Here is a 24,830-nt window from a genome sequence, read left to right as displayed (position 1 = left end):
ATGCAGGAGGTGCCAGGCTGAATCTCCAATCGGTGTGGGAAAATCTGATAGCCCTGGAGAATCCCTGCCAGCCAGCAACTAAAACCATCTTTCCTCAGTCCATGCTCACTTCCCACATTTCTAGCAGCCATGGCTGGGTTTGGGTGCAACGAACTCCCCAGTGCCTCCTCCTCCGCCAGGAATTTCGTTATCGATTATAATAATCTTTTATTAGTATTACTTCTGCGATTGCCACCTGGCGGTGCCCAGCTTCCTCAGCGGTGGAGCAAGGAGGAGGCATGCCCTCGGAGATGCGCCAGCGGGAGGGGGAAAAAGAGAGAGTCTCTCACACACACACACATACACTTACACACAGCATGCATTGCATCTTTTTGGCAGCCCTGCTTGGCATCCGACCTTGGGCTGTCCTTGCAGGGAACGCCGCCGAGGCTGGCTGGGCCCAGAGCCCCCTGCGACAGGGAAAGCAATTCAGCATACACACACACACACACACACACACACTTACACACACACATATATATGGGAAGGAAAAATCTCGGCACCCATCATGGGAAGCAAAGCTAATGGGAGCAGGCAGGTGGGCACTACTAGAGGCCTGCCTATGGGTATGGCATCAGGAACGGAGAGGGGGGAATAATGAAGGACTGATGCAAAAAAAGGAGAGAGAGAGAATAGACAAAGGCATGCTGGAAGAAGGGAAAGAGAGAGGGATGGAGGCAAACCGATGAGCGGAGCAATAGGCGTAAAGAAATAGGATGAATCGGTTTTTGTGGGGGTTTTCGGACCATGCAGCCATGTTCTGGAAGAGTTTATTCCTGACGTTTTGCCGGCATCTGTGGCTTTGGCATCTTTAGAGAATGCTCTCTTCCATGCTAGCCATAGATGCTGGAATAAGCTCTTCTAGAACATGGTCACAGAGCCTGAAGAAACCCACAAATATCTATGGATGCCGGCCATGAAAGCCTTCGATGTCACCTGCTGGGGCAAAGGATCCCCATGAAAGTGGAAAAAACACAACTAAAACCATACTTTCTTTAAAGCAAAGACCTTGCTAGGCATTTCTAGTCCCTCCAACACAACTCCATGCCCAACATCCCCCAGACACTGACTGCAGAATAGCACTGGAGGACGTATAGTAAACTGTTTTCCCTAGGTATCTAGTGGTTCCCAAACTTTGGTCCTCCTCCAGATGTTTTGGACCACAGCTCCCAGGATTCCTGATCATTGGCCAAGCTGGCTGGGACTTCTGGGAGCTGAGGTTCAAAACGTCCGAAGGACCCAAGTTTGGGGATGGCTGCTCTCATTTTGAATGCTGCAGGAGCTATCCAAGGATGAACTGAGCTGTGCCGACTTTGGTAGAAGAGCTGAAGGCTCAACGTTCTTCCTCAGTCTTTGCAAGAGAGAAAGTCATCTTAAAGAGACTTTCCTTCTCCGAAACCCTTGGGACCAGAGGTATTTGGGATTTTGAAATACCCGTATTTGCATAGACAGCCAGCACTCTTCTCCAGCACCACGTCTATCATCTTTCTTCACTGTCCAGCTCTTGCATCTATATATGGCGATGGGAAATACACCGGCTTGGATAACCCTAACTTGACTGCCCTTTTGGATCATGTCTAGTTTGTTCATAGCTGCTCTTCCCAGGCCTAGTCCCTGGAAAAACAAAACTAGTTGCAACACCACAACCTGTATTATTGATGGGGAAAGTGCATTGCACAGGGACGCCTTTCCAGATCTTCTTTCTTAATACAATCTCGCTTCCTATGCCAGAAGGGAGCCAAAAAGTCAGGGACAATTCCCTCCAAGGGATGAGCTTCTCACCCATAACAAAAGTCGGGCCATGCGCAGGAGGGAAAGACGCCGCCAGAATCACAAAAAGATGTTTTCACTGGTTGCCTGCGAACATTTCACGGTAGCGGGCTTAGAAAAGTTGATGTTTTGAACTCCAATGCCCCTGGGCTCTTTATGGCACAGTTCCTCAAGGTGTTCAGGTCGGATCTCACCTGGGACATCTCCAAAGAAGCGTGGCCAAGATGTCCAAAGGCCTAGAAACCTAGCCTTATTTTAGATTGGAGAGGAGGAGACTGAGAGATGAGATGATGCCTTCAAGTATCTGAAGGTGGAATGGGCTTGTTTTCAGCAGCTTCAGAGACTAGAACAAAGACCAAATGACAATAAAATTCCACCTAAACATTAGGAAGAACTTATTTAGTATAAGAGGTGGACTCCCTTTCTCTGCAGGACTTTAAACAGAGGCTGGGTGGACTTCTGAAAGTCCTGAAGTTGCATTTTCCTGCAAGGCAGAATGGGGTTGGATCGGATGACCCTCGGGGTCTCTTCCAACTTTACGATTCTACAACCATTTTACAATCTCATAACCTAAACATAGCGATGGAGAATCCAGCCAACACGCAGGCACTCCCTACTCGGCAAGCAGCGTTATCTCTTCTTATCTGTGTGTCTGTAGTGAACGCCTCCACCATCCATCCAGCCATCCCTCCCTCCTTCGCCAAGGTTTCGTGAGCAAGCATGCAAATGACCTGACCAGAGGCTGCTTGGTTTAAATATAGGCAGCGCCAGGAGGGCACCCGACTTGGCACTCAAAGAGCACAGAGATGGAAGCGCCCCTCGGAAACACCGACGCCAGTTTGCTTCTGGGTTTTCCTTGTGTGGCCAAATAAGCTTGTGGGACGGATGCTCAGTCCTTCTTTGTTTGGGGGCCGTAAATGAAGTATCAAAAGACCTGCCAGCCAGTTCATTTATCTGGTGGACAACAGACCTCCTTGGTCTGAGAATGATGATGTCCATGAAGTTGATGCTCCCACCGTCTGAGTTGATGCGCATGGACAGGGCTGTCATTGGCCACCCAACCCAATGCACACCTCTCTTCATTCTTTCAATATAGTTACGGTCCTCTCAGTCGCTGGGGTAGGAATGGGTTTTCTCCACCATAATATATGTCTTGTGAGCTTCCCCTGTTCTAAATCTCAAATGGCCAACTGAGGCTGCATCCGCACGGCAGAAATAATCCAGTTTGACACCACGTTAACTGCCATGGCTCCATGCTATCGAATTCTGGGAACTAGAGTTGTGGCACCAGAGCTCTTTGTCAGAGAAGGCTCAATGTCTCACATGAGCGGGTTACCTTATTCCCCAAATGAGCCACTGTTAGCAATGTCTCTCCTAACATGGCATGCCAAGATGTCCAAAGGCCTGGAAACCTAGCCTTATTCCTGCCATGCAAAAAATCACAACCGGGGATGCTTTGACTGTGATTTCCTGCATGGCAGGAGTTGAACTGGATGGCCCTTGTGGTCTCTTCCAACTCTACGATTCTATGATTCTATGCAGATTGGGTAACCATATGTCCTCTTTTTCCAGGACATGTCATACATTACAGTCTTCTCTCCAGGAAGAATCCCAAAACATCCTCCATTCCGATCATGACTAAGAAGCATGCATTTATATTTATAGTGGTCCCGCCACATTTGCTGGAGTCAGGGGTGAATGTGGAAAAACCACAAATTAAAAACCACTATTATTTTTATCCAAAAGAACACCTCTCTAGGAATCTCTAGGTCCTCCAGGGCAACTCTGTGGTCAACATCTGCCAGACATTGACCACAGAAGTGCGCTGGCATTGACCACAGAAGTACGAATGCCTAGCGCAATGTTCTTTCTAGGAATCTCTAGGTCCTCCAGGGCAACTCTGTGGTCAACATCTGCCAGACATTGACCACAGAAGTGTGCTGGCATTGACCACAGAAGTACGAATGCCTAGCGCAATGTTCTCTCTAGGAATCTCTAAGTCATCCAGTGCAACTCTGTGGTCAACATCTGCCAGACATTGACCACAGAAGTGCGCTGGCATTGACCACAGAAGTACGAATGCCTAGCGCAATGTTCTTTCTAGGAATCTCTAGGTCCTCCAGGGCAACTCTGTGGTCAACATCTGCCAGACATTGACCACAGAAGTATGCTGGCATTGACCACAGAAGTATGAATGCCTAGCGCAATGTTCTTTCTAGGAATCTCTAGGTCCTCCAGGGCAACTCTGTGGTCAACATCTGCCAGACATTGACCACAGAAGTATGCTGGCATTGACCACAGAAGTATGAATGCCTAGCGCAATGTTCTTTCTAGGAATCTCTAGGTCCTCCAGGGCAACTCTGTGGTCAACATCTGCCAGACATTGACCACAGAAGTGTGCTGGCATTGACCACAGAAGTACGAATGCCTAGCGCAATGTTCTCTCTAGGAATCTCTAGGTCATCCAGTGCAACTCTGTGGTCAACATCTGCCAGAGATTGACCACAGAAGTGCGCTGGCATTGACCACAGAAGTATGAATGCCTAGCGCAATGTTCTTTCTAGGAATCTCTAGGTCCTCCAGGGCAACTCTGTGGTCAACATCTGCCAGACATTGACCACAGAAGTACGAATGCCTAGTGCAATGTTCTCTCTAGGAATCTCTAGGTCATCCAGTGCAACTCTGTGGTCAATATCTGCCAGAGGTTGACCACAGAATCATGCTGGAGGACCGACACATGCATACAGAAGTGTTTTCTCTAGGAACGTCTAAGCTTCTCCAGCACAACTCTATGGTCAACCTCCAGCAGAACTGCGGTGGAGGACTTAAAGAGATTCTTATTGCGAATGTATTAATCAAACCCACAAATAGTCAAAGCTGCAAAAGCCAAATGTTGTGGGGGAACCAACTGCACATGAGTCTTTTTAGCTTTCATTGTATAACACCCTACATTTTGGCAGTACTGAAAATGTACTGAACAGGAATATCAAAGACTCACTAGTACATGCTGGTTTTTACTGACACAAATATGCGCACTCCCAAACCGTGGGTCACTTATAAATGTGGACACTGTTCATGTTGTGGACAGTGGCTAAGTATTAGAATAATTTATGCAACTTAACATTACAGGATCAATATGATCTGAGATCATTCAACTGTAACTCTAAGGATGCAATTTATGTTGTTTTATGCGCTTGACCTCAGATCAACATTTTGCAGTGATGGCATCTGGTCACCTTGCTTACGGAAGTAAAACTGACCGGCTTGAACCCCAAAACACCTTCAATCCTCGGATCCCACCCATTGCAACTACTGGATATCCCACTCTCCTGCCGGGTCATTGAGAGATTGCACATTTCAAACAGCATCAGATGCATTTTCTCCCAAATCCATCATTCGTCCAGGGCACCGTTTCCACAGCAACGTGCCTCGGTGACGGCTGACCCAGCTGTGACAGTCTCCACACAGCCTCTTTTTTGCAGACAACCCACAACGGCGGCGGAGGAGTCGGCAGGCCAAAACGTTCCCTGACATCGCCGGCGAGAGAGAGAGAGAATGGAAGTTTCCTCCACCGCCAAGCCATCTCTACTGCAACCAGCCATGTTTGGTCGCTACAACCATCTGTTTGAAAGCCTTCCCCCCAAAAAAACAACACAACGCACAACCCAGACAACAGGCAGCCGGCAGCGTGTGGGTGGGTGGTTTCAGCTGTGTGGGTGTTGTGTTGTTGTGCGTCGCCGTGCGAACAGAGTACTTGGAAGAGCCTTCTTGACGTAAGCAAGGACCAGTTGGCACTCCTCGCGTGCCAGACGCAGGGCGTGTTCGCAGAGGGGTTATGTAAACCGAAGTCGTCTGGATGCTGTCAAGATTTCTAAAAACGGTCGCCGTCGGGCACCGAAAAGGCAAACGCAGAAGGGTTAGCGTTGCATGCGCGACACGGTTTCACGCACGCTCCCCTCGATGCAAACAGCTCTGCAAACTGGAAGGAACCATTATCCCAAAACTACAATCCCCATAACACTGAGCCACGGCAGTTAAAATGGCGCCAACCTGGATTATTTCTGTAATGTGTACGCAGCCCTAGAGATCCCAAAGAACCGAACCTGGGTCCTCCCATGTACAAAACAGAGACACTCTGCCACTGAGCTACAGATCCTTTTAATAAGAGGCCGCCTTATAACCTTCCAGCCCTGATTTTCTCTCTGGTGGAGCAGGGTCTTTGGGGTCCCCAGCAAATTCTTTCGTATCGCCTGACATACAGAAATGCTGAGGACTGAACGTGAGCACTGGCATACATGCCTCCTTTCCTGGAAGCTGGGAGAGCAAAATATTGACTTCTCTGTCTTAGCATTATGCATTATGTGCATCTCTTTTCTTCTTTCTGTTTCTTTTTTCCCTCTGAGAGTTTTTGTGTCGAGGGTGAAGTAGATGTTTTTGCATTAAAACCAATTATATACACTCATCCCTCCATATTTGTGGATTTGATAATAATAATAATAATAATAATAATAATAATAATAATAATAATAATATATTTATTTATATACCGCCCTGTGGCAAACCAATCCGGGCAGTTGACAACAGTAAAATATAAAATACAACAATAAAAAACACTTTATCCCTCCCCCTCTTAAGACAATATTAAACAGTATAACATATTAAAAACACAATATCAAGCATAAAAACAGCAATTAGACTAATAATGATATTTAGAGATTTGATTCATATGTTCTCTCTTGGAATATCTAGGTCCTCCTCCAGTGCAACTCTATGGTCAACCTTAACTAAAAGTGGCACTGAAAGACCTAGAGATTCCTAGAGAGGACACTCTACTAGGCCTTTGTAGCTCCTCCAGTGAAACTCTATGGTCAACTTTAACTAAAAGCTGCCCTGAAAGGCCTAGAGATTCCTAGAGAGGACACTCTACTAGGCCTTTGTAGCTCCTCCAGTGAAACTCTATGGTCATCTTTAACTAAAAGCTGCCCTGAAAGGCCTAGAGATTCCTAGAGAGGACACTCTCCTAGGCCTTTGTAGCTCCTCCAGTGAAACTCTATGGTCATCTTTAACTAAAAGCTGCCCTGAAAGGCCTAGAGATTCCTAGAGAGGACACTCTACTAGGCCTTTGTAGCTCCTCCAGTGAAACTCTATGGTCATCTTTAACTAAAAGCTGCCCTGAAAGGCCTAGAGATTCCTAGAGAGGACACTCTCCTAGGCCTTTGTAGCTCCTCCAGTGAAACTCTATGGTCATCTTTAACTAAAAGCTGCCCTGAAAGACCTAGAGATTCCTAGAGAGGACACTCTACTAGGCCTTTGTAGCTCCTCCAGTGAAACTCTATGGTCATCTTTAACTAAAAGCTGCCCTGAAAGGCCTAGAGATTCCTAGAGAGGACACTCTACTAGGCCTTTGTAGCTCCTCCAGCGAAACTCTATGGTCATCTTTAACTAAAAGTGGCACTGAAAGACCTAGAGATTCCTAGAGAGGACACTCTACTAGGCCTTTGTAGCTCCTCCAGCAAAACTCTATGGCCAACATTAACTAAAGGTTGCCCTGAAAGACCTAGAGATTCCTAGAGAGGACACTCTACTAGGCCTTTGTAGCTCCTCCAGGGAAACTCTATGGTCAACTTTAACTAAAAGTTGCACCGAAAGACCTAGAGATTCCTAGAGAGGACACGCTATTAGGGTACTACACACACACACACACACACACACACACACCCTCTCTAGCTACCTAAGCCTGACCTTATCAATACCTTATCATTACTCCAGCAAGGGTCACCATACGTTGGAAACAAGGCACACAACGCCCAAAGCCATGTGTCTATAAACAAAACAATGCCTTTAGCAGAAGACGACAACAAAACCGTTCACAATTACTGGTTGTTCAATTGCACACAGTTAAAATCACTGTGTTAGCTTAGCGCTTACTGTTAATTATAGACTTTTTCTAATTAACCTTCCACAAAGACGGCTCACGGATCCCACTCTCTCATCGGCTGACCCCTGGCGGTTCCCACGGCTTGCTTACTCTTACTCCGCTCCAACCAACTCTTACTAACTCACCCTAACTAATGCTTACCGTTTACGCACCAGCCTTTTAATAATCCCATTCAAACACCCACCAGTTGCCCCCAACATCCCAAACCTGCTTCCCTTATTTCATATAACATTCACAAAGAAATACGTCGCCTCTCCATTACATTTTCTATAGGTATATATACAACAGTATATATACCCAAATCCAGATTATTGTTTCAGTTCAGTGTTTCAGTGTTTCCTAATACAAGGGAGACTCAACCTATAGCCACAGATAGAGTTGGGTTTTTAAAAACAGGTCCTATTAGGGTCCAAGCAACTGTCCAAGGATGCCAGAGGTTGCTCCATCTTGTCCAGCGTCTCTTAGGCTGTATCCGCATTGAGGAAATAACCCAGGTTGATATCACTTCGATTGCAAAGGCTCCATGCTATGGGATTCTGGGATTTGCAGTTTGCTGTGGCACCAGAGAGAAGGCTCAACGTCTCACATCGGGCCTGATGTGCTCCTTGGCCTTTGGTCTTCTCAGGATTTTTCTCCAGCAGATCTATTAGGAAACTATGATCCTTGCATCATGCAAACATTTTCCAGAAGCAGAAAGCATCCTTGCAATGCCTCTTTTAAAAACCCTAGAAATTACATCACCGGGATCCACCCACGGCTGGGAAAAACAAGGATCTATTCCCCTCTGGAGGGTCTCCCCTTTCCAAACCGCCTGCCCCAGCATCCCCTGCGCCGCTGCCGACTGCCTGCAACCCAGGCTGGCTCCTTGCCAGAGCAGCAGGCAAGGGCCATAAACAGATAAGTAATAGCTGAATAAATTGCATGGAGCTGGGGACCAGATTGCCTTTGACCCGCCAGGCATTTGTTTCCTCGTCTTGCGCTGGTTATTACAATCGTGCCGTCCTTCGTAGCGGGAAAACAGAGCGGAGGATGAGGAAAGGGACTATTCCCAACAGCAGGTCCCATCATCCCCAAAACAGCATGCCCACTTTGGGGGGGGGGGGTCTGAACAGTGGCATACCTAGTATGGAGTCAGCCCTCCGTATCCAATGATTCCAGCCTTCTCTGAAGATGCCCATATGTATATATGTATATGTATATATGCACAATACAAGGTGTTGGTTGTTACCTATAAAGCCCTAAATGGCTTGGGCCCAGAGTACTTGAAGGACCGACTCTCCCCATACAATCAGCCCCGCACTCTCAGATCTCGTGGGGAAAAACTTTTGAGTGTTCCCAAGACAAGATACGCAGCGACTGCGCAAAGGGCTTTTTCTGTGGTGGCCCCGCAGTCTTGGAACGCTCTCCCTGAGGAGCTCCGCTTAGCCCCCTCCCTGGAGTCATTTAAGAGAAACCTTAAGACTCATTTATTTCGTCAAGCCTTCCCTCACATGTCCTGACTGTTTTGCTCCTGCATACTATTTATTGTATTTTTATATTGTTTTATTATTTTGATTGATTAATGATGGATTTTAATGATATATAGTAGTATACGATTTTTTTTTATGAAGGACTTTAGCTGTTAATTTTGATTTTTAAACTCTGATTTTTATTGTATTATATTTGTAACCTGTATCGTATTGTATCTTATTCTGTTTGTAAACCGCCGTGATCATAGGAACGGCGGTATATAAATAAAATTTCAATCAATCAATCAATCAATGCCAGCCACAGATGCTGGTGAAACATCAGGAATAAACTATTCTAGAACATGGCCACATAAAATATGGATGCAGCCATGAAATTCTTCGACTTCACAAACCTGGATTTGGCCATTTAACTTAAGGGACACCATTTTGCTAGACCACTGTATTTAATGGGACTTGAGCATCCATAGATTTTGGTATCCAAAGGGGATCCAGGAAGCAAACACCAGCAAAGGGCCCCTTGTATCTGACACCTGGCATGGACCATTTAATACTCAACTTCCTTTCTTCGACACCACTGCTCCCCAAATATTTGCCTTACAGCTATCACCTTCGCTGTTGGGTGCCTTCAAGTCCTCTCCGACTTTTGGCAACCCTAAGGCAACCTATCATGGGGTTTTCTTGGCAAGTTTCTTCCGAAGGGGTTTGTCATTGCCATCCTGAGAGAGTGTGACTTGCATAGGTTTTTATGCTCAAGTGCGGATTCAAACCCTGGTCTTTAGAGAGTCCTAGTCCAGTGATGGTGAACCTTTTAGGGGCCGAGTGCCCAAACTGCAACCCAAAACCCACTTATTCATTGCAAGGTGCCATGTCCCTCTGGCTTTCTAGTAACAAACTGGCAAACTCTGTGACCACATAAAGGGCTCTGAATGCCACCTCTGGCACGGATGCCATAGGTGCGCCATCACTGTCCTAGTCCAATGCCTCTAAATAATAATAATAATAATAATAATAATAATAATAATAACAATAATATATCCCGCCTCTTCGTCAGGATCGAGGCGGTGTACACTACACATAAAAACACAACAATATAAAATAAACCCACTGTCCCTCCTGCCAACTCAACAAATTCCCTTTATAACAGTAAAATGATGTTCCGTTATTAAAACAATCGGATCAATCAAATAAAACACAGAGAGATGGGTACATCCCTTTAAAACGCTATAGGTCAGCGTTTTAACCACTTAGAGAGTGCCGAATTCGCTATGACGCGGCACAGAAATGTAAATGCTATTGCTAAACGCTATTCATCCTCAGCCTTCCACCATTTCGTAGGTCTTGGGGGCAAATGGCTAACCCACTGTAAACCACTTAGAGTGCATTTAGTTCACTATGAAGCAGTATAGAAATGTAAAAGCTATTGCTAAATGATATACATCCTCAGCCTCTGATCCTTTCGTAGGTTGGTAAAATGAATACCAGGCTTGTTGGGTGCAATTGGCGAACGCATTGTAAACCGCTTAGAGAGCGCTGATTTCACTATGAAGCGGTACAGAAATGCCAATGCTATTGCTAAATGCTATGCATCCTCAGCCTTCCATCCTTTCATAGGTCAATAAAATGAGTATCCAGCTTGTTGGGTGCAATGGGCTAACACATTGTAAACTGTGCAGTGGTTCGCAACTTTTGGCTCTCCTAATGTTTTGGACTTCAACTCCCAGAAGTCCCGGCCAGCTTGCCCAAACGATCAGGGATTCTGGGAGCTGAAGTCGAAAATGCCTGGAGGACCCAAGGTTGAGAATCACTGACTTAGAAGCAAAGTGCTAAAGTGCTTACCTTCACTGCAAAACTTCCCCTGGAAGCCGGTGAGGCTGCAGTCGCATTGCACCTCGCTGTTGACTACGGTGCAGATCCCACCATTGACGCAGGGGTTCTGCTTGGCACACAGGTACTCCATGTCGCTGCGAATGCCCTGGCTGCCCAGCAGAGCAGGGGGCATGTCTCCCACCTTGAGGTTGGCCACGATCCCCCGGAAAGGCATCTCATACTTGACGGTGCTGAGGGTGAGGGCTGAGAGGCGGACGTCCGGAGGGATGCCACCCACGAAGAGGTCGCTCTCCACTGTCATGTCGCGCCGCTTGGACTTCACCTCCGCCACCCGGGCCTCGCCGTCCACCACCAGCATGGTCTCCCGGTAGTTGCGCGTCAAGAGCAGCATGTGCCAACGGTCGTCGTTGACCGGCGTCTCCAAATGCAGGCTGGCCGGCTCGGCGCACGAGATGGTGAAGCGCAGGCGGAAGCGCCCTTCCAAAATCAGTAGCTCCAGGAAATCACAGTTCCCGCCGTCGTCCAAGTACAGCACCAAGGCCCGGGAGACGTTGGTCTTGAGGCTGAAGCTCAGCTCCCCAAAGGAGCTGGCATCCCACCGGGCGTAACGCGCCCACTGCCCGGTCGTGCCACTGAACTCCAAGGCCGCGCCACCCGCTCCCGGGCCCAGCGTCAACGCCACCAGGAGCACCACGGGCAACAGCAAACGTGCCAGCTTCGCCATGGCAAGTCCCTCCTCCGCTCTCACCAGGAGGCCGGCAATGCCCCCTTCCTTGGCACCCTTTCAAACCCACATGAGACAAAAGGGATGTGCTGCAGGGAGGGAGGGAGGCGGGCAGGACAGGCCACAATCTGGGGATGCCAAGGCTCACTTTCTTCAAAGGTGAGGATCCCGCAAGGGCTGGACAATCTGGATGCACCAAGGGTCCCTTTCGCCAAACGTGAGGGTCCCACGAGGACCACCTGGTGCGGGGAGGGGGCTCTCAAGCCGAAACGTGCCACTATCCAAAGCTGGAAGGTCCTTCAATCTCCCCCGTCCCCCCTCCCCAAAAACCCAGGGATGCTCTTTCACAGCATCTTCCTCCGTCGAGTGCTGGGTCGAGACAAGCGGCACAGATTTTCTCCGAGGGCAAGAGAGTGTTGTGGCCTCCAGACGTTCCCAGACCTTAATAATCCTCCAGAGGCCGTCTCTGGTCGACGCCCGGAGCAGCTTGCCTCCCTTCTTCAGCTGCTCCGGGTTCAAGTTCAGTCTGGAGTGTGCATCATCAATGGCCCTGGCCTAGGAAGGAGGGAAGGTGGGGGCGGGGGAAGGAGAGGAGACAGAGAAGAGAAAAAGCAGTCAGCTCTGGTGCTGAGTTTTTGCAATGATAATAATAATCCGGTTGTAAGAGACCACTGCCATTTCCCCTGCAACATGGCAAGAAACCCATTTTATCAGCACCACGAACGTAGCAGCCTCCAGAATAGGGCCTAGTTGCACTCCTTCCCTCTCTCTCTGGATGTATCCACATTGCACATTTATACCAATTTGACACGACTTTATTTAACTATCATGCCTCCATTCTACAGAATCCTGCACTTTGAACTTGGAAGGTTATGTTTGCTTTCTCTCTCTCTCTCTCTCTCTCTGGATGTATATACACTGCATACGTATGCCGAATTGATACCACTTTAACTACCATGTCTCCATTTTATAGAATCCTGCAGTTCTCCAAGTGCAAACTGCAGGATTCTAGAGACTGGACAGTCTCTCCCTCCCCCCCCCAAATGCATTCACATTGCACAGTTATACCAGTTTGATACCACCTTAACTGTCACATACCCATTCCATAGAATCCTGCACTTTGCACTTGGAGATGCTCTCTCTTTCTCCCTCCGGATGTATCCACATTGCACACATATATACCACATGGCACATTTATACCTTAACTACTATGGCTCCATTTTATCCCATGCAAAGTTTGCATGTGGTTGTTTTGTGCAGAAGAGACGGGTTTGCCTTCCCCTGAGGCTGAGAAAGTGTGACTTGCTCAAGCTCACCCAGTGGGTTTCCATGAATAAGAGTGGTCTCCAGAGTCCAACGCTAGCTACCCCTGGATGCATTTTCTGGGTTGCTATAAGTTTAAGGTGAGAAGGAAAGGCGCAACTTCCTTTGCAATGATGCACAACGATGTACACTGCCGGAGAGGTGAAACTCCAATGCAACTAAGAAATGTACACAGCCAGGGCCATACTGAGGTCCACCCCACTCCCTGAGCCGTTGCTTTGCTTTCCTGGGTTGGGAAGAAGGGATGGCATCTCGCACAGGATCGGGACCCCGGTGTCACTCACGGCGCTAATGCAATGCAAATTTCATTCCCGTCAAATTGCCTTTTTGGAATGATTACCCTTGTAACTGACTGTCAGAGAAGCAATTTATTTCTCCCCTTCCCCTCCCCAGCGCCTGCTGCTCCAAGAGGAGGCTGCATTTGCATCTTGTTACTGCATAAGAGCCTGATTATTTATAGCATGGGAGGGGGGGAATGAACGAGAGGGAAGAAAGGAGGAGTGCAGGAAGAAAAGCAGAGGAAGAAGTGGAGGGAAGAGAGAGAAACCCCCATGCCATGTCAACCTCCCACCCAACCTATGCTCATATAACCCAGCCTTGGCTCATATAACCATTGTTTATGATGCCCTTTTGCAACCTTAGAGGTCCCAAATACCCTAAAAGGCACCAGATCCTGACCGATCCTGGAACCTAAGCAGGCTCTGCCTTGGTCGATCCTTGCATGGGAGGCCGTCAGCGCATCCCAGGTGCCGCAGGTTACATTTTTAGACTCGCGGTGATGCACAAACTCTGGCGTTTTGGGCTTCGGCTCCCAGACTATTGGCCCAGATGGTTTCGGGCTTCTTGGTGCTGACGTCCAAAAGGCTTTGGAAGTCACTGTTTTAGAGGACAGTGTGGGCAAAGCCGCCTCCGAGGACTAAGAAAACCCTGGGAAAGATTCATGGTGGGCCTCATTCCCACTACATTTTAAACTGGGTCGCAAATCGGTTTCAAGTGGTTTAAATGACCCTGGTTCACACTTGAACTGAATCACCGAAACAATTTGGAGAGGGCTGCCATGCGCCAGATGCATTTAACCCGCGTCTTTTTGACGAGCATCTTTTTGGATTCATTCATTCCACGCAAGTGTGTGAACCAGATGTGGATCGGGATCCATTTAGATTTGCCCTTTGGCCGGCTGGAGTGGATCCATTTTGAACCGATTCATTCGTCAACGTGAACCACAAGTGGGTTGTTTTATTTGATTTTGCAGCAAGAAAATGCGATTGGGGTAAATGCAGTGTGAACCACGTTCCACTGCTGAACCGATCCATCGATTTCGGATCGCAATGTGATTTATTTGTATGTGGGAATGTGGCCAGGGTCTCCATAAGTCGACACAAGTCTTGAAATAAGTTTCAGGTGTTCGTCAATCCCTTCAAATATGTGTGTGTGTGTATAATAATAATAAAATTTATTTATGTTTCCCTGCCTCTCCCGGTAGATCGAATCGGGGTTACAGACTAAAATATATATGCGTGTATCATTATTGCATCAATAAGCATGTCCCACCAGTGTGCATGTCTTTCCAAAAGGCATGCCTTTTGTATATCCAATGTGCCTTGGAAGCCTAAGTGCCATAACTAGATCCCACCTAGTCTTGGAAGCTAAGCAGAAGCAACCTTGGTTAGCTCTTGAATGGGAGACTGCCAATGAAACCCAGGTGCTGCAGGCTATACTTTAGGGGAAGGGTCCTAGTAAGACCACCTGCGAGTATCCCTTACTTAATAAAACCCTATGAGATGTGTGGTGCATAAGAAAAGAAGCATTGCTGTTCTTTGTAAGTGGCATGGCATCGAAGACCAGAGGCCCATAGAGACGGTGCAGGTTCGAGAAAACCCACTCATGATAAAGACCAGATCCAAAGGTCTTCTAGTCCTCCAATTGTTGTTGCTATGTACCTTCGAGTCATTTCCAACTTATGGCAACCCTATCATGGGTGCTTCCTTGGCAAGTTTTTGCAGACAGGGTTTGCCATTGCCATCCTTAGAGAGTGTGACTTGCCCCAGGCCACCCAGTGGGTTTCATGGCAGAACCAGGATTCAAACCCTGGTCTCCAAAGTCCTAAGGCTCGAACCACTAGGCCAAGCTGGCTCTTTAGAAAAAGCAGACCTACCAATGTTGTCGGCATATGCAAACCCAGCCATGCCAAGAAGTGCCAACTTAAACAAAGCATCCTCCTCCTTCGAGAAGGTGCTGGGGAGGGATCCGGTCTCCTTGGCGACGGCAGGGATACGGCATCATGCAAATGAGCCGCGGGTTATTTATAAATCCTCCCTCGTCTACTGCACCTCATTGGGTAATGGGCGTAATTAACATTCGGCTTCTAATTAGCCAATCAAATTAAATTCCGCACCTGCAATGGGTGCTTGATTGAAGCGAGCGGCAGCCTTGTGCCATCTCCTTGCCCTGCACCCACCACCACATCTCACCATCCAGGGATGCAAAGGGCTGCTGCTGCTGCTGCTGCTGCTGTTGTGTGTGTGTGTGTGTATGAAATATACATACACATACATACCTATACATTCATCCTTCCCCATTTGTGGATTTGACTTTTGCGGATCTGATTATTCACGGATTGCATTAGTATGTTCTCTCTAGGAATATCTAGGTCCTCCTCCAGGGCAACTCTATGGTCAACTTTAACTAAAAGTTGCACTGAAGGACCTAGAGATTCCTAGAGAGGCTACTCTACTAGGCCTTTGTAGCTCCTCTGGCCCAACTCTATGGTCAGTGTCCATCAGAAAACCCCTCACATAAACCAGTGGCTTCCAATACAAAACATCCTTCCCTCCTTTCCAACATCTCAGCACCCACAACGCAGCACCAGTCAGCCTCTCAAATGTATAACAGTCCTCCTCTACCATTTATGCAGAGAGCCAATGTGTTGCAGAGGTTTGAGCACTGGACTATGACTCTGGAGACCAGAGTTCAAATCCTGACTCAGCCACGTAAACCCACTGGGTGAACTTGGGTAAGGCCAAGAGGATACCGATGGCAAACCATCTCAGAATAAAATCTTGCCAAGAGAGCCCCATGCTCGCCGTGACTTGAAGGACGCACAACCACAACAGCAAGCCATTTATGCAGGTTGCCATACCTGCCTATCCAAGAAAGTAGGCAGTCCCATTACAAAATGGACACCGATCCATTGATCCTCCAGAACAGTCCAGAAAAGCTGCACTACAAAATCAGGTGTTCCCCAAACCTGCAACTTCCCCGGTGCCATCTTTGCCCCTTCTGCAGCCCTTTTAGGGCAGAAGGAAAATGAAAAGACCCAGCCATGCAGACCGGTCCATTTCCAACCCTGACCAAGTGAGTCCCAAAAGTAAATATCCCTGGTCCTTGGTGCAAGCTCTGCCCCGCAAGAGGGCACCCAGCCTAGGAGCTTCCCTGCTTTTGCCAATTGGCACCATAACCTCCTTGCAGCTCTGTTCCCCTCGAGGTGCCAGCCACGCTGTCTCCCACGGCCGTGCACCACATTGGCCTCGGGGTGTCACATCACATCAAGGGGGTTGCCAAGCATGCAAAGAGGAGTGTGAACAAATCTCTCCATACACATACACCACACTCTTCTGCTTCTTCGCCTGTGCCAGCCTTGCAAACTGAGTGGGCAAAATGGGAGGTAAAAGGTGAAGGGAAGGCCTGCGACGCAACGGCGCGGCGCAGCCGGCGCTCATGGGGTCGGTGCCATTGTTCGCGACCTCCTTCCTTAACTCCAATTTTTGCTCCAAATCCAATAACATCCAAAATCCAAAATCCATCAAACGGGGATGCCTTTACTGGGCCAACCAAAATGCACAGTATACATGTTGCAAGCTTTCGAAGCGCCACTGGCTTCTTCCAGCAGACAAAGGTGTTATAAATTACAATTGTGCATTATGGTCGGCCAATAAAGATGCCAGCCACAAGTGCTGGCGAAACGTCAGGAATAAACTCTGCTAGAACATGGCCACGTAGCCCAATAAACTCACAAAAAACTATGGACGCCGGGCATGAAAGCCTTCGACTTCAGAAAGGTATCACTATTTGGTGGATTCTGGGTGTTGTGGGGTTTTAACCTGTTTTCCAACATACAGCAGGGTCCTTTTTATCTGCTGGGGTTCAGCTGCAGGAACCCCGTGGATAACAAAATCCGTGTTGGACTGTGACTCTGGAGACCTGGGTTCGAATCCATGAAACGGCCTGGGCCTAAAGACTTCCAAATATCCACATTCCTGTTATGGAGACCTTTATAGCATTGCCAAGTAAAAGAAGAGACACAGTTACACAGAGGAGGAAATTGTGCACTTGGCACCATTTGTGTAACAAGCAACACCTGCACAGATTCCTCTCTGCACAACCCAAAGCCACAGGAGTCCTGTCCAAAAGCCAAGAGCTAGCCAGATATTTGGGGAGGGGGGGTACTTTGGTCTTCAATGGGCAAGACCTGCTTCAAGTGGAGGGGGAGACTGCTAAAAGTGGTTTATTGCAATGGACAGACATAGGTACCTGCATGATGGGGGGATCTTGGCAACAGGGAATGCCATGATAGGGTTGCCAAGTGAAATGATGGCCAGGGTGCCTGTACGTTTAATAATTATGTAGAAGGGAGCATGTAGAGAGATCTTGTAGCACCTTTGAGACTCACTGAAAAAAAGACGTTGGCAGCATGAGCTTTCCTAGACTTCAGTATATTGGCCCATGCAAGTTTCTGGCCTAACACATCTCTTCCCTTTGAAGGCGTGTTGTTCTTACTGCAAAGGCCTGGCATGGCTGCTCCGTTGGCTACTCCTCGCCCTCTTCCTTAGTGACTCTTCCTCGGAGTGCTTTCCTTTAATGATCTAATTTATGTTCCATCTGCACCACCTGCTTTTCCTGGGACTCTTTCTGCCAAAACAAGCTGTTTGCTCACCTCTTCCCAGCTGGCGCATTTGCTCAGGGGTCCCTGAGCTGGGTAAAGTGCGAGCGCCAGCATGGCATATTGTTTGAGCGTTGGACTGGGACTCCGGAGACCAGGGTTCGGATCCCTGCCCAGTTATGGAAGCCCACCAAGGCAAGTCGCACTCTCTCAGCCTCAGAGGAAGGCCTTGGCAAACCTCCTCTGAACAGACCAAGAAAACCCTGTAATGGGGTTGCCTTAGGGTTCCCATAAATCGGAAACGACTTGAAGGCACACCGCACACACTCCTCTCCTCTCCGCTCGCTGCGTTCATGGATAAATCCCATTTCTGTACATTGTAGTTGAATGAATGCAACAACTTTCCCAAGCGCTGGCTGGATATAAGGCAGCTTCCTATCCTCTTATCGGTTTTGCTCCCACATTTCAACAAGGTGCCCTTTCCAACAATGGCACCTCCAGCTATGGCTGGGTGACCCTTCTGTGTGCCCTGCTCTTGACCTGTTGTGGCCTTTGGGGTTGTCAGACCTGGGCACCGGGCGATGACAAGCTCATGGGAGAACAGATGGCTTGGGCATGGCTGCTGGGGCTTGGCATGCACGGTGCGCCCTATGCCACCTTCTGCCCTTACTCCCAATGGCGAGGGGGGAGAAGAGAGAGGAAAAAAACCCATACAGCCTGGAGCAAGAAGGCATGGCTTGAAGTGTCCAATGGACCTGAGCTGGAGCAAAGAGAAAGAAGAGACCAAGCAACCTTCTCCACCCACAGCTGCCCTGCAGCACCCGCTGCTATTAATAAAGGCTTCCGTCATGCCTGGGCAATGCTGGAACCGCCGATGGCATCAGCTACAGCAGAGCAAACAACCTAACCGCGGCTCCACCGATGCCCAAGAGAGAAAGAGAGAGTGAGAGAGAAGGAAACAGAGAGAGGTGCCAAACCGTGCCACCAGCCCTGCCCACCCAAAAGAGTCCTTGCCGCGATGCCATCTGTTCTAGCATCCCCAAGCCTTCAACCCATTAGGCGCCACTTCCCTGCCATTGCTAGATGCGGGAATCAGAATGCCACTCTTTTTGATACGTCTCTTCCGGAAGGTAGCGGCGACTAATTTGATCCAGTTTCTTCGCCCTGCAAGAGAAAGTCTCTGAAAGCCGTGCGGAAAGTCTTCGAAAGCGGCACCGTTTTCAGAGGCTGTTTGTCGTTTGACATTTATTCAGCGCAACGTGGTATTTTTGTGCCACTCATCCCCATCCGGAAAATAGTATTTGGTGCAGAAATGTTTGGTTCTGTGCAGAAATGGCTCTTGTTTTCGGCACAAAACAACCACAGTTGAAATATTTTGTCCTACACAGAAATGGTTCTTGCCTTGGAAAGAAATGCAAAGAATCTGCAATGATTCTCAGATCAGAATTCTTCTCGTTACGGTTTCTCAACACCCAAGAAAGAGATTTTCCCCCCAACCATTTTAAAAGCACTTTCAAATATTCGTCACATCCCTAGAGAGGATTCAGGGTCTGAGGCCCTTTTCATCCTCTTGCCGCAATACTCCAGACTCCAGTCTCTGAAGGGAAAAAAGAGAAAGAGAGACGTTTGTACTCCATTTCTCTTTATCAACATAAGAGAGTATGACTTGAATCACAAGGTGCATTTACACTGTAGTAATAATGCAGCTTGGCACCACTTTCACTGCCAGGGCTCAATCCAACAGAATCCTGGGATTTGTAGTTTGGTGGGGCACCAGTCTTTGGAGCAGCAGAAATCAAGCTCGCTCCATCCTCTACTTGACATCCAGATAGTTAAAGATATCGGTCGTACCAGCTCTCAGCCTTCTCTTCTCCAAGCTAAATGCACCCAGCCCTCAACTGGGGATCAACTTGGTTGTCCAAAGTGCTAAACATGTCTGTGTGTGCTTTCAAGTCACCTGTTGACAACGACTTCTTCCTATTGTTGTTGTTGTTGCTGCTGCTACTGTTGTTGTTATCATTTGGAAACTACTTTGTGTCCCAGTTTTGGGGTGAAACCTGGATGGTGATGATGATGATAATAATAATAATGACACTCTCTTTTGAGGGGCACCAGATGACACCTCTTTTGAAGGGACATCCTTTTTTGAGGTGCACCAAATGACACCTTTTGAGGTGACACTTTCTTTTGTGGTGCACCAAATGACTCCCTCTTTTGAGGTGCACTGGATGAAACCCTCTTTTCAGGTGACACCCTCTTTTGAGATGCACCGGATGACACCTCTTTTGAGGTGACAGTTTCTTTGGAGGTGCACCAAATGACTCCCTCTTTGGGGGTGCACCGGATGACACCTCTTTTGAAGTGACACCTCCTTTTGAGGTGCACCAGATAACACCCTCTTTTCAGGTGACACCCTTGTTTCAGGTGTCCCAGATGAGACCCTCTTTTCAGGCGTCACCCAGTGCAGCTTGCACTCCTCGCACCCCCCTCGTGACACCCCTGTGTGCAAGAAAACAGGATGGAAGGGACTCTGGCCTGAATGCATGCAGATCTGACCCCTGACCAGAAATGGACAAACCCCCCCCTCCTCATAGCTCTGCAGGCAGCAAAAGTACAAGGTCATGATGCATAATCGGAGAAAGACTAGCCATGACACTTGCCAGGGGGGGACCGACGGGCGGGAGCAAGCAAGAGCGCACTGATCACAGCCTTTCTCCTCTGCTCTCCTTGGGTGACGGAGACCTACGGCTCCTAACCAGGTCCCTTTTGCCGCAGCTGTTAACAAATGAGAGGGTTCCCGTTCCTCATTTTGGTCAAAGCGGATCTTTCCCAGAAATGGAAGACGTTTTCTGCTGAGCTCGGGTATATTATGCACATTGCAAATCTGTTCCCCCCGACCTGCCTTTCTCTATAAAGCCATAACCGAGGCTGAGAACTGAGAAAACGGACAAGGCCAACCCCGGCAGCCACGAAAGGGACGTGACCACGATGGAAAAGGCAGAGACGGGAGCAAAAAATAACTCATTAATACAATAAACAGAGTGATTAGGGAGCCACACCATCGATCGGCAGGCTCATTACCGCCACCCTGACAGCTCCTTAAGGGCAGAGCTGAAGGTTACGCAGAAGAGAAGGAGAAGGGACAGGAGAGAAAGGGACGCTGGGTTGGCACTGGGCATGGCAGCGGGCATGAAATGAAGGAAGGAGGGCACTGTGGCTTAGTGGTTGGCATGGGGCATTGGGATTTGAGAGACAGAGGGCCTGGCATAGCCCCATGGGGTCATGCATCTTACTGGGAGGCCTTGCAAATTGAATTTGAAGTTTATTTTCCTGGACTGGATCTCCCAAGTGTGCCCATGGGTAGCCATGCCCACTTGTATGGGTACCCTTCTATACTGTCTGAACCGAGGACAACAAGTACAAGGTCTTGACCAAATGCAGGGCTAGGACTAACATTGTCTCTTTCTTTCTTTCTTTCTTTCTTTCTTTCCTTCTCCTGTCTCATTTAGCAGCACCGTTTGCCTGACAAAGAAGCCAGTGGAGCTTCGAAGGCTTGCAAAATGTATAAGTTGCATTTGGGTTGGCCCCATAAAGGTACCACTGTCTTGTGGGTTTCGGATGGTACCATGCTTTGCTAAGTGGCCGACATGGGTATGTTCACCTATATAATGTGCATTTGGGTTGGCCCCACAAAAGTATCCCTGTCTTGTCTCAGAAGTTACTCCCGTTGTCAGTTTAAATGGTTTATATCAATGCAAGCGGACAAGATGCCACTCCTCTTCTTGGCCATATAGGGACAAGGGACAAAGGACAATAAAAGGCAGGTAATAAAGTGGCGACTCCATTAGCGACCGAAAAGCAACTCCGGGGAAGTGTTTCAATGGTCTGGCTTTTAAATTATTTTTAAGGAGTGTTATTAACTTGCTTTAGAAGTTTGAACCTCATCTGTTTAATGTTTTAAACGCTTTTATCGGTGGTACGTCGCCCTCTGGGGCTCTGGCGATGCTAACAGGCGATACCCAAATGCGGTAAATAATGAATGAATAAATAAATAAAGGTGGTTGGCGCGTGCCTTCGAGTCGTTTCTGACGTCAGGCGGCTCTTTTGTGGGGGTTTCGTGGCCAGATTTGTTCAAAGGGGGTTTGACTTGGGTTTCATCTGAAGCTGAGAAAGTGTGACAAGTTGACCAATGGGTTTCTCTGGGTGCGTGCATCCGCACTGGAGAAATAAATCAGTTCGGCACCACTTTAACTCCCATGGCTACCGAATCCTGAGCTTTCCAGTTTGGTGAGGCACCAGCACTCTTTGGCAGAGAAGGCTAAAGGCCTTGTAAAACTACCAATCCCTGGACTTCATAGGATGGAGCTACAGCACTTAAAATGGAGTCAAATGGCATTATGTCTACAATGTACATGCACCCATGTTCTTGGTTCCATAGGATGCAGCTACAGCACTTAAAATGAATCACAGAATCACAGAAAGTGTAGGTGCACCCAAGTCCCTAGATTCTATAGGATGGAGACACAGTACTTAAAGTGGAGCCAAACCACATTATTGCTACATGCAGATGCACCAAAATTGTAAGATTCCATAGGATGCCGCTACAGCACTTAAAATGGAGTCAAACCGCATTATTTCTGCAGTGCGCATGCACCCAGAGGGGAAGGCACAGTGACCAAAGGAAGCCAAATGTCGCAAATACAAGAGTTCTGGGTGTGAATGATTTCCCATGGCCTGATTCCCACTACTTTTTAAACCAGATCTCGAATCAGTTTGAACCGGTCCAAATGACCCTGGTTCCCGCTTGAACCAATTCGTGGAAGCGATTCGGAGAGGGGGGGCCATGTGCCAGACCTGTTCAACCCGCGCCTTTTTCACGCCAACGTTTGCCACGTCTTTTCGGACAAACCGATCCTGCACAAGCGTGAACCAGATGCGGATCGGAATCAATTTAAAACCGAGCGGGTCCATTTTGAACCGATCCGTTCATGAATGTGAACCACAAGTGGGTTATTTTATGGGGGGAAATGTGATTAGGGCAAACGTAGCAGGGACCACGCTCCGCTGTCGAATCGATCCGTCGATTCAGATCGCAAACCGATTTATTTGTAAGTGGGAATGAGGCTCGCTCTCTGCTATGCAAGAAATTTGGGAAACGATGGAAAAAATGGCACCAACCATAAGCATCTCTACCATGCAGATGTGTGTACGCACAACATACACACAACTCTGCACACCTTTTCCTTCTTCCCTTCCCTTGCCTTCGGTTAGACTTGGGGACGCTCCAGCTTCTCCCTCTATCATTAATCATCATCTCCCACTTCATGTCAGAGACTGCAGCGCAAAGCGACTGAGTAGGAACACCAAAAAAAGGAGAGAGAAAAAGAAGAGAGAGGGAAAGGGAAAAGAACTGGGAAGGAGGAATAAAAACGAGGAGGGTGGCAAGCCTGGCAGAGAGACATCCAGGCCTCAATGCCAGGTTGCATCTGGCAACCTGAGTAAAGGCCCGGAAGAAGGGAAGGAATAAGGCGGTTGGGAAGAAGAAGAAGAAGAAAAAGAAAAATGAATTGTGTTGCGTTGCATTGGACCAAATGCATCGGTGGAATTAATTGCATTGGACCAAATTTCTCTCTAAAATAAAGAACTGGAATAGAATCCAGCATTTTCTGGCCCTTTTAATCATTTCGGATGCGCGCTCTCAAGGGTCCCTGATTGGCACACTACATCTCCCATTAGCCTGATTGTGAAGTGTTGAATGGCTTCTCCCATTCTTCGTCTCTTATTCGTATCTCTTTCTTTCTCCTTTTTTAAGAAGAAAGAAAGGGAGACGTTCAATATGGCCTTTCCCTTTGCGAGGAAAGCCTGACGCTATAATAGAATAAAGGGAGGATATAATGGAAGAAAGGCAATCTGATAAAAAATGATTTTTTCAAGGCGCTCGCGGACATTTGCGGGGCGAACTCACGCTTCTGGAGAGCCGCATTCCTATATATTGGGAACCATTAAGCAAGAGATGTTTCAGGACTGCAAAACCCAGCATTCTTTACCAGTGCTGCTGGGACTTGCAGTCCAACCATTTCGGGTATATACCAAGGGAAACAATGCAGTTTGACAGCACTTTATGGCTCAGCACTATGAGATTGTGGGATCTGCAGTTTGCCGCAGCCCCAAAGTGCTTTGGCAGAGAAGGCTATATATCTCACAAAGCTACCTTCAAGTGTCTTTCAGTTGTTTATGGCTTATGGCGAATGCGTCGTGGCATGATTTGTTCAGACTTTGCCATCCTCCAAGGCTGAGAGAGTGTGACTTGTGTGAGTTTCCACGGCCGAGCCAGAAATTGAACCCAGAGTCGTTGTCCGGTGCTCAAAACTACGCCAACCTTTGTGCCTTTAAAGAGCCGTGAAATGGAGGTTGCACATCTGGAAACAGCTCACTGCCGTAGAGATATTCAACGCAGAGAAGTCCCAAGGGCCATCCAGTCCAACCCCATCCTGCCATGCAGGAACTCTCCATCAAAGCATAATCATTGGAGGAGGGAGTCAGAAAGACACCCTGCATATGCGCAGAGGAACTCTCTTTCATCCCCACTTTGCACCTTCCAGGCCGGCGCTCGTCACCAAAGAGGCCAACGCCTTTTCCATTTTGCTTCCGTTTAAACAATTTGCTCCAAAGGCAGCATGCTCCAAGGTGTCGTCCGTCACCCATGCGCCAAGGCTGCTCCGTGTCCCTCCTACACAAATGCACATGCACGCACGCACACGCACAACACACGCCCCTGCTCTCTCCGCCCGCCGCGGTCCGTCCTCAATAATTCAAAGCCGAAGTCTGTTCCGATTAGATCTCTGCTTGTCCTGACGGGGA

The 24,830-nt window shown here is 48.1% G+C and overlaps 1 protein-coding gene across 28 annotated transcripts in view; it reads right to left on the bottom strand.

Annotated features, from left to right (window-relative positions):
- NRXN2 (neurexin 2) overlaps positions 1–24,830 on the bottom strand; it is a 277,457-nt gene that overhangs the window by 228,911 nt on the left and 23,716 nt on the right. For all 28 annotated transcript variants that reach the window (XM_089483043.1, XM_089483060.1, XM_089483055.1 and 25 more), the window contains exon 2: positions 11,053–12,322. In XM_089483043.1, the coding sequence (XP_089339169.1) occupies positions 11,053–11,767 (715 nt within the window). In that variant the 5' untranslated portion in view covers positions 11,768–12,322. The remainder of the gene's footprint in view (positions 1–11,052; positions 12,323–24,830) is intronic.

This window comes from Sceloporus occidentalis, unplaced genomic scaffold, assembly GCF_023333645.1.
Source record: "Sceloporus occidentalis isolate IW3139 unplaced genomic scaffold, rSceOcc1.0.p SCAF_20, whole genome shotgun sequence".
Taxonomy (NCBI): domain Eukaryota; kingdom Metazoa; phylum Chordata; class Lepidosauria; order Squamata; family Phrynosomatidae; genus Sceloporus; species Sceloporus occidentalis.
The sequence above is the reverse complement of the archived record's forward strand: the minus strand, read 5'-3'. Positions and strand labels throughout refer to the sequence as shown.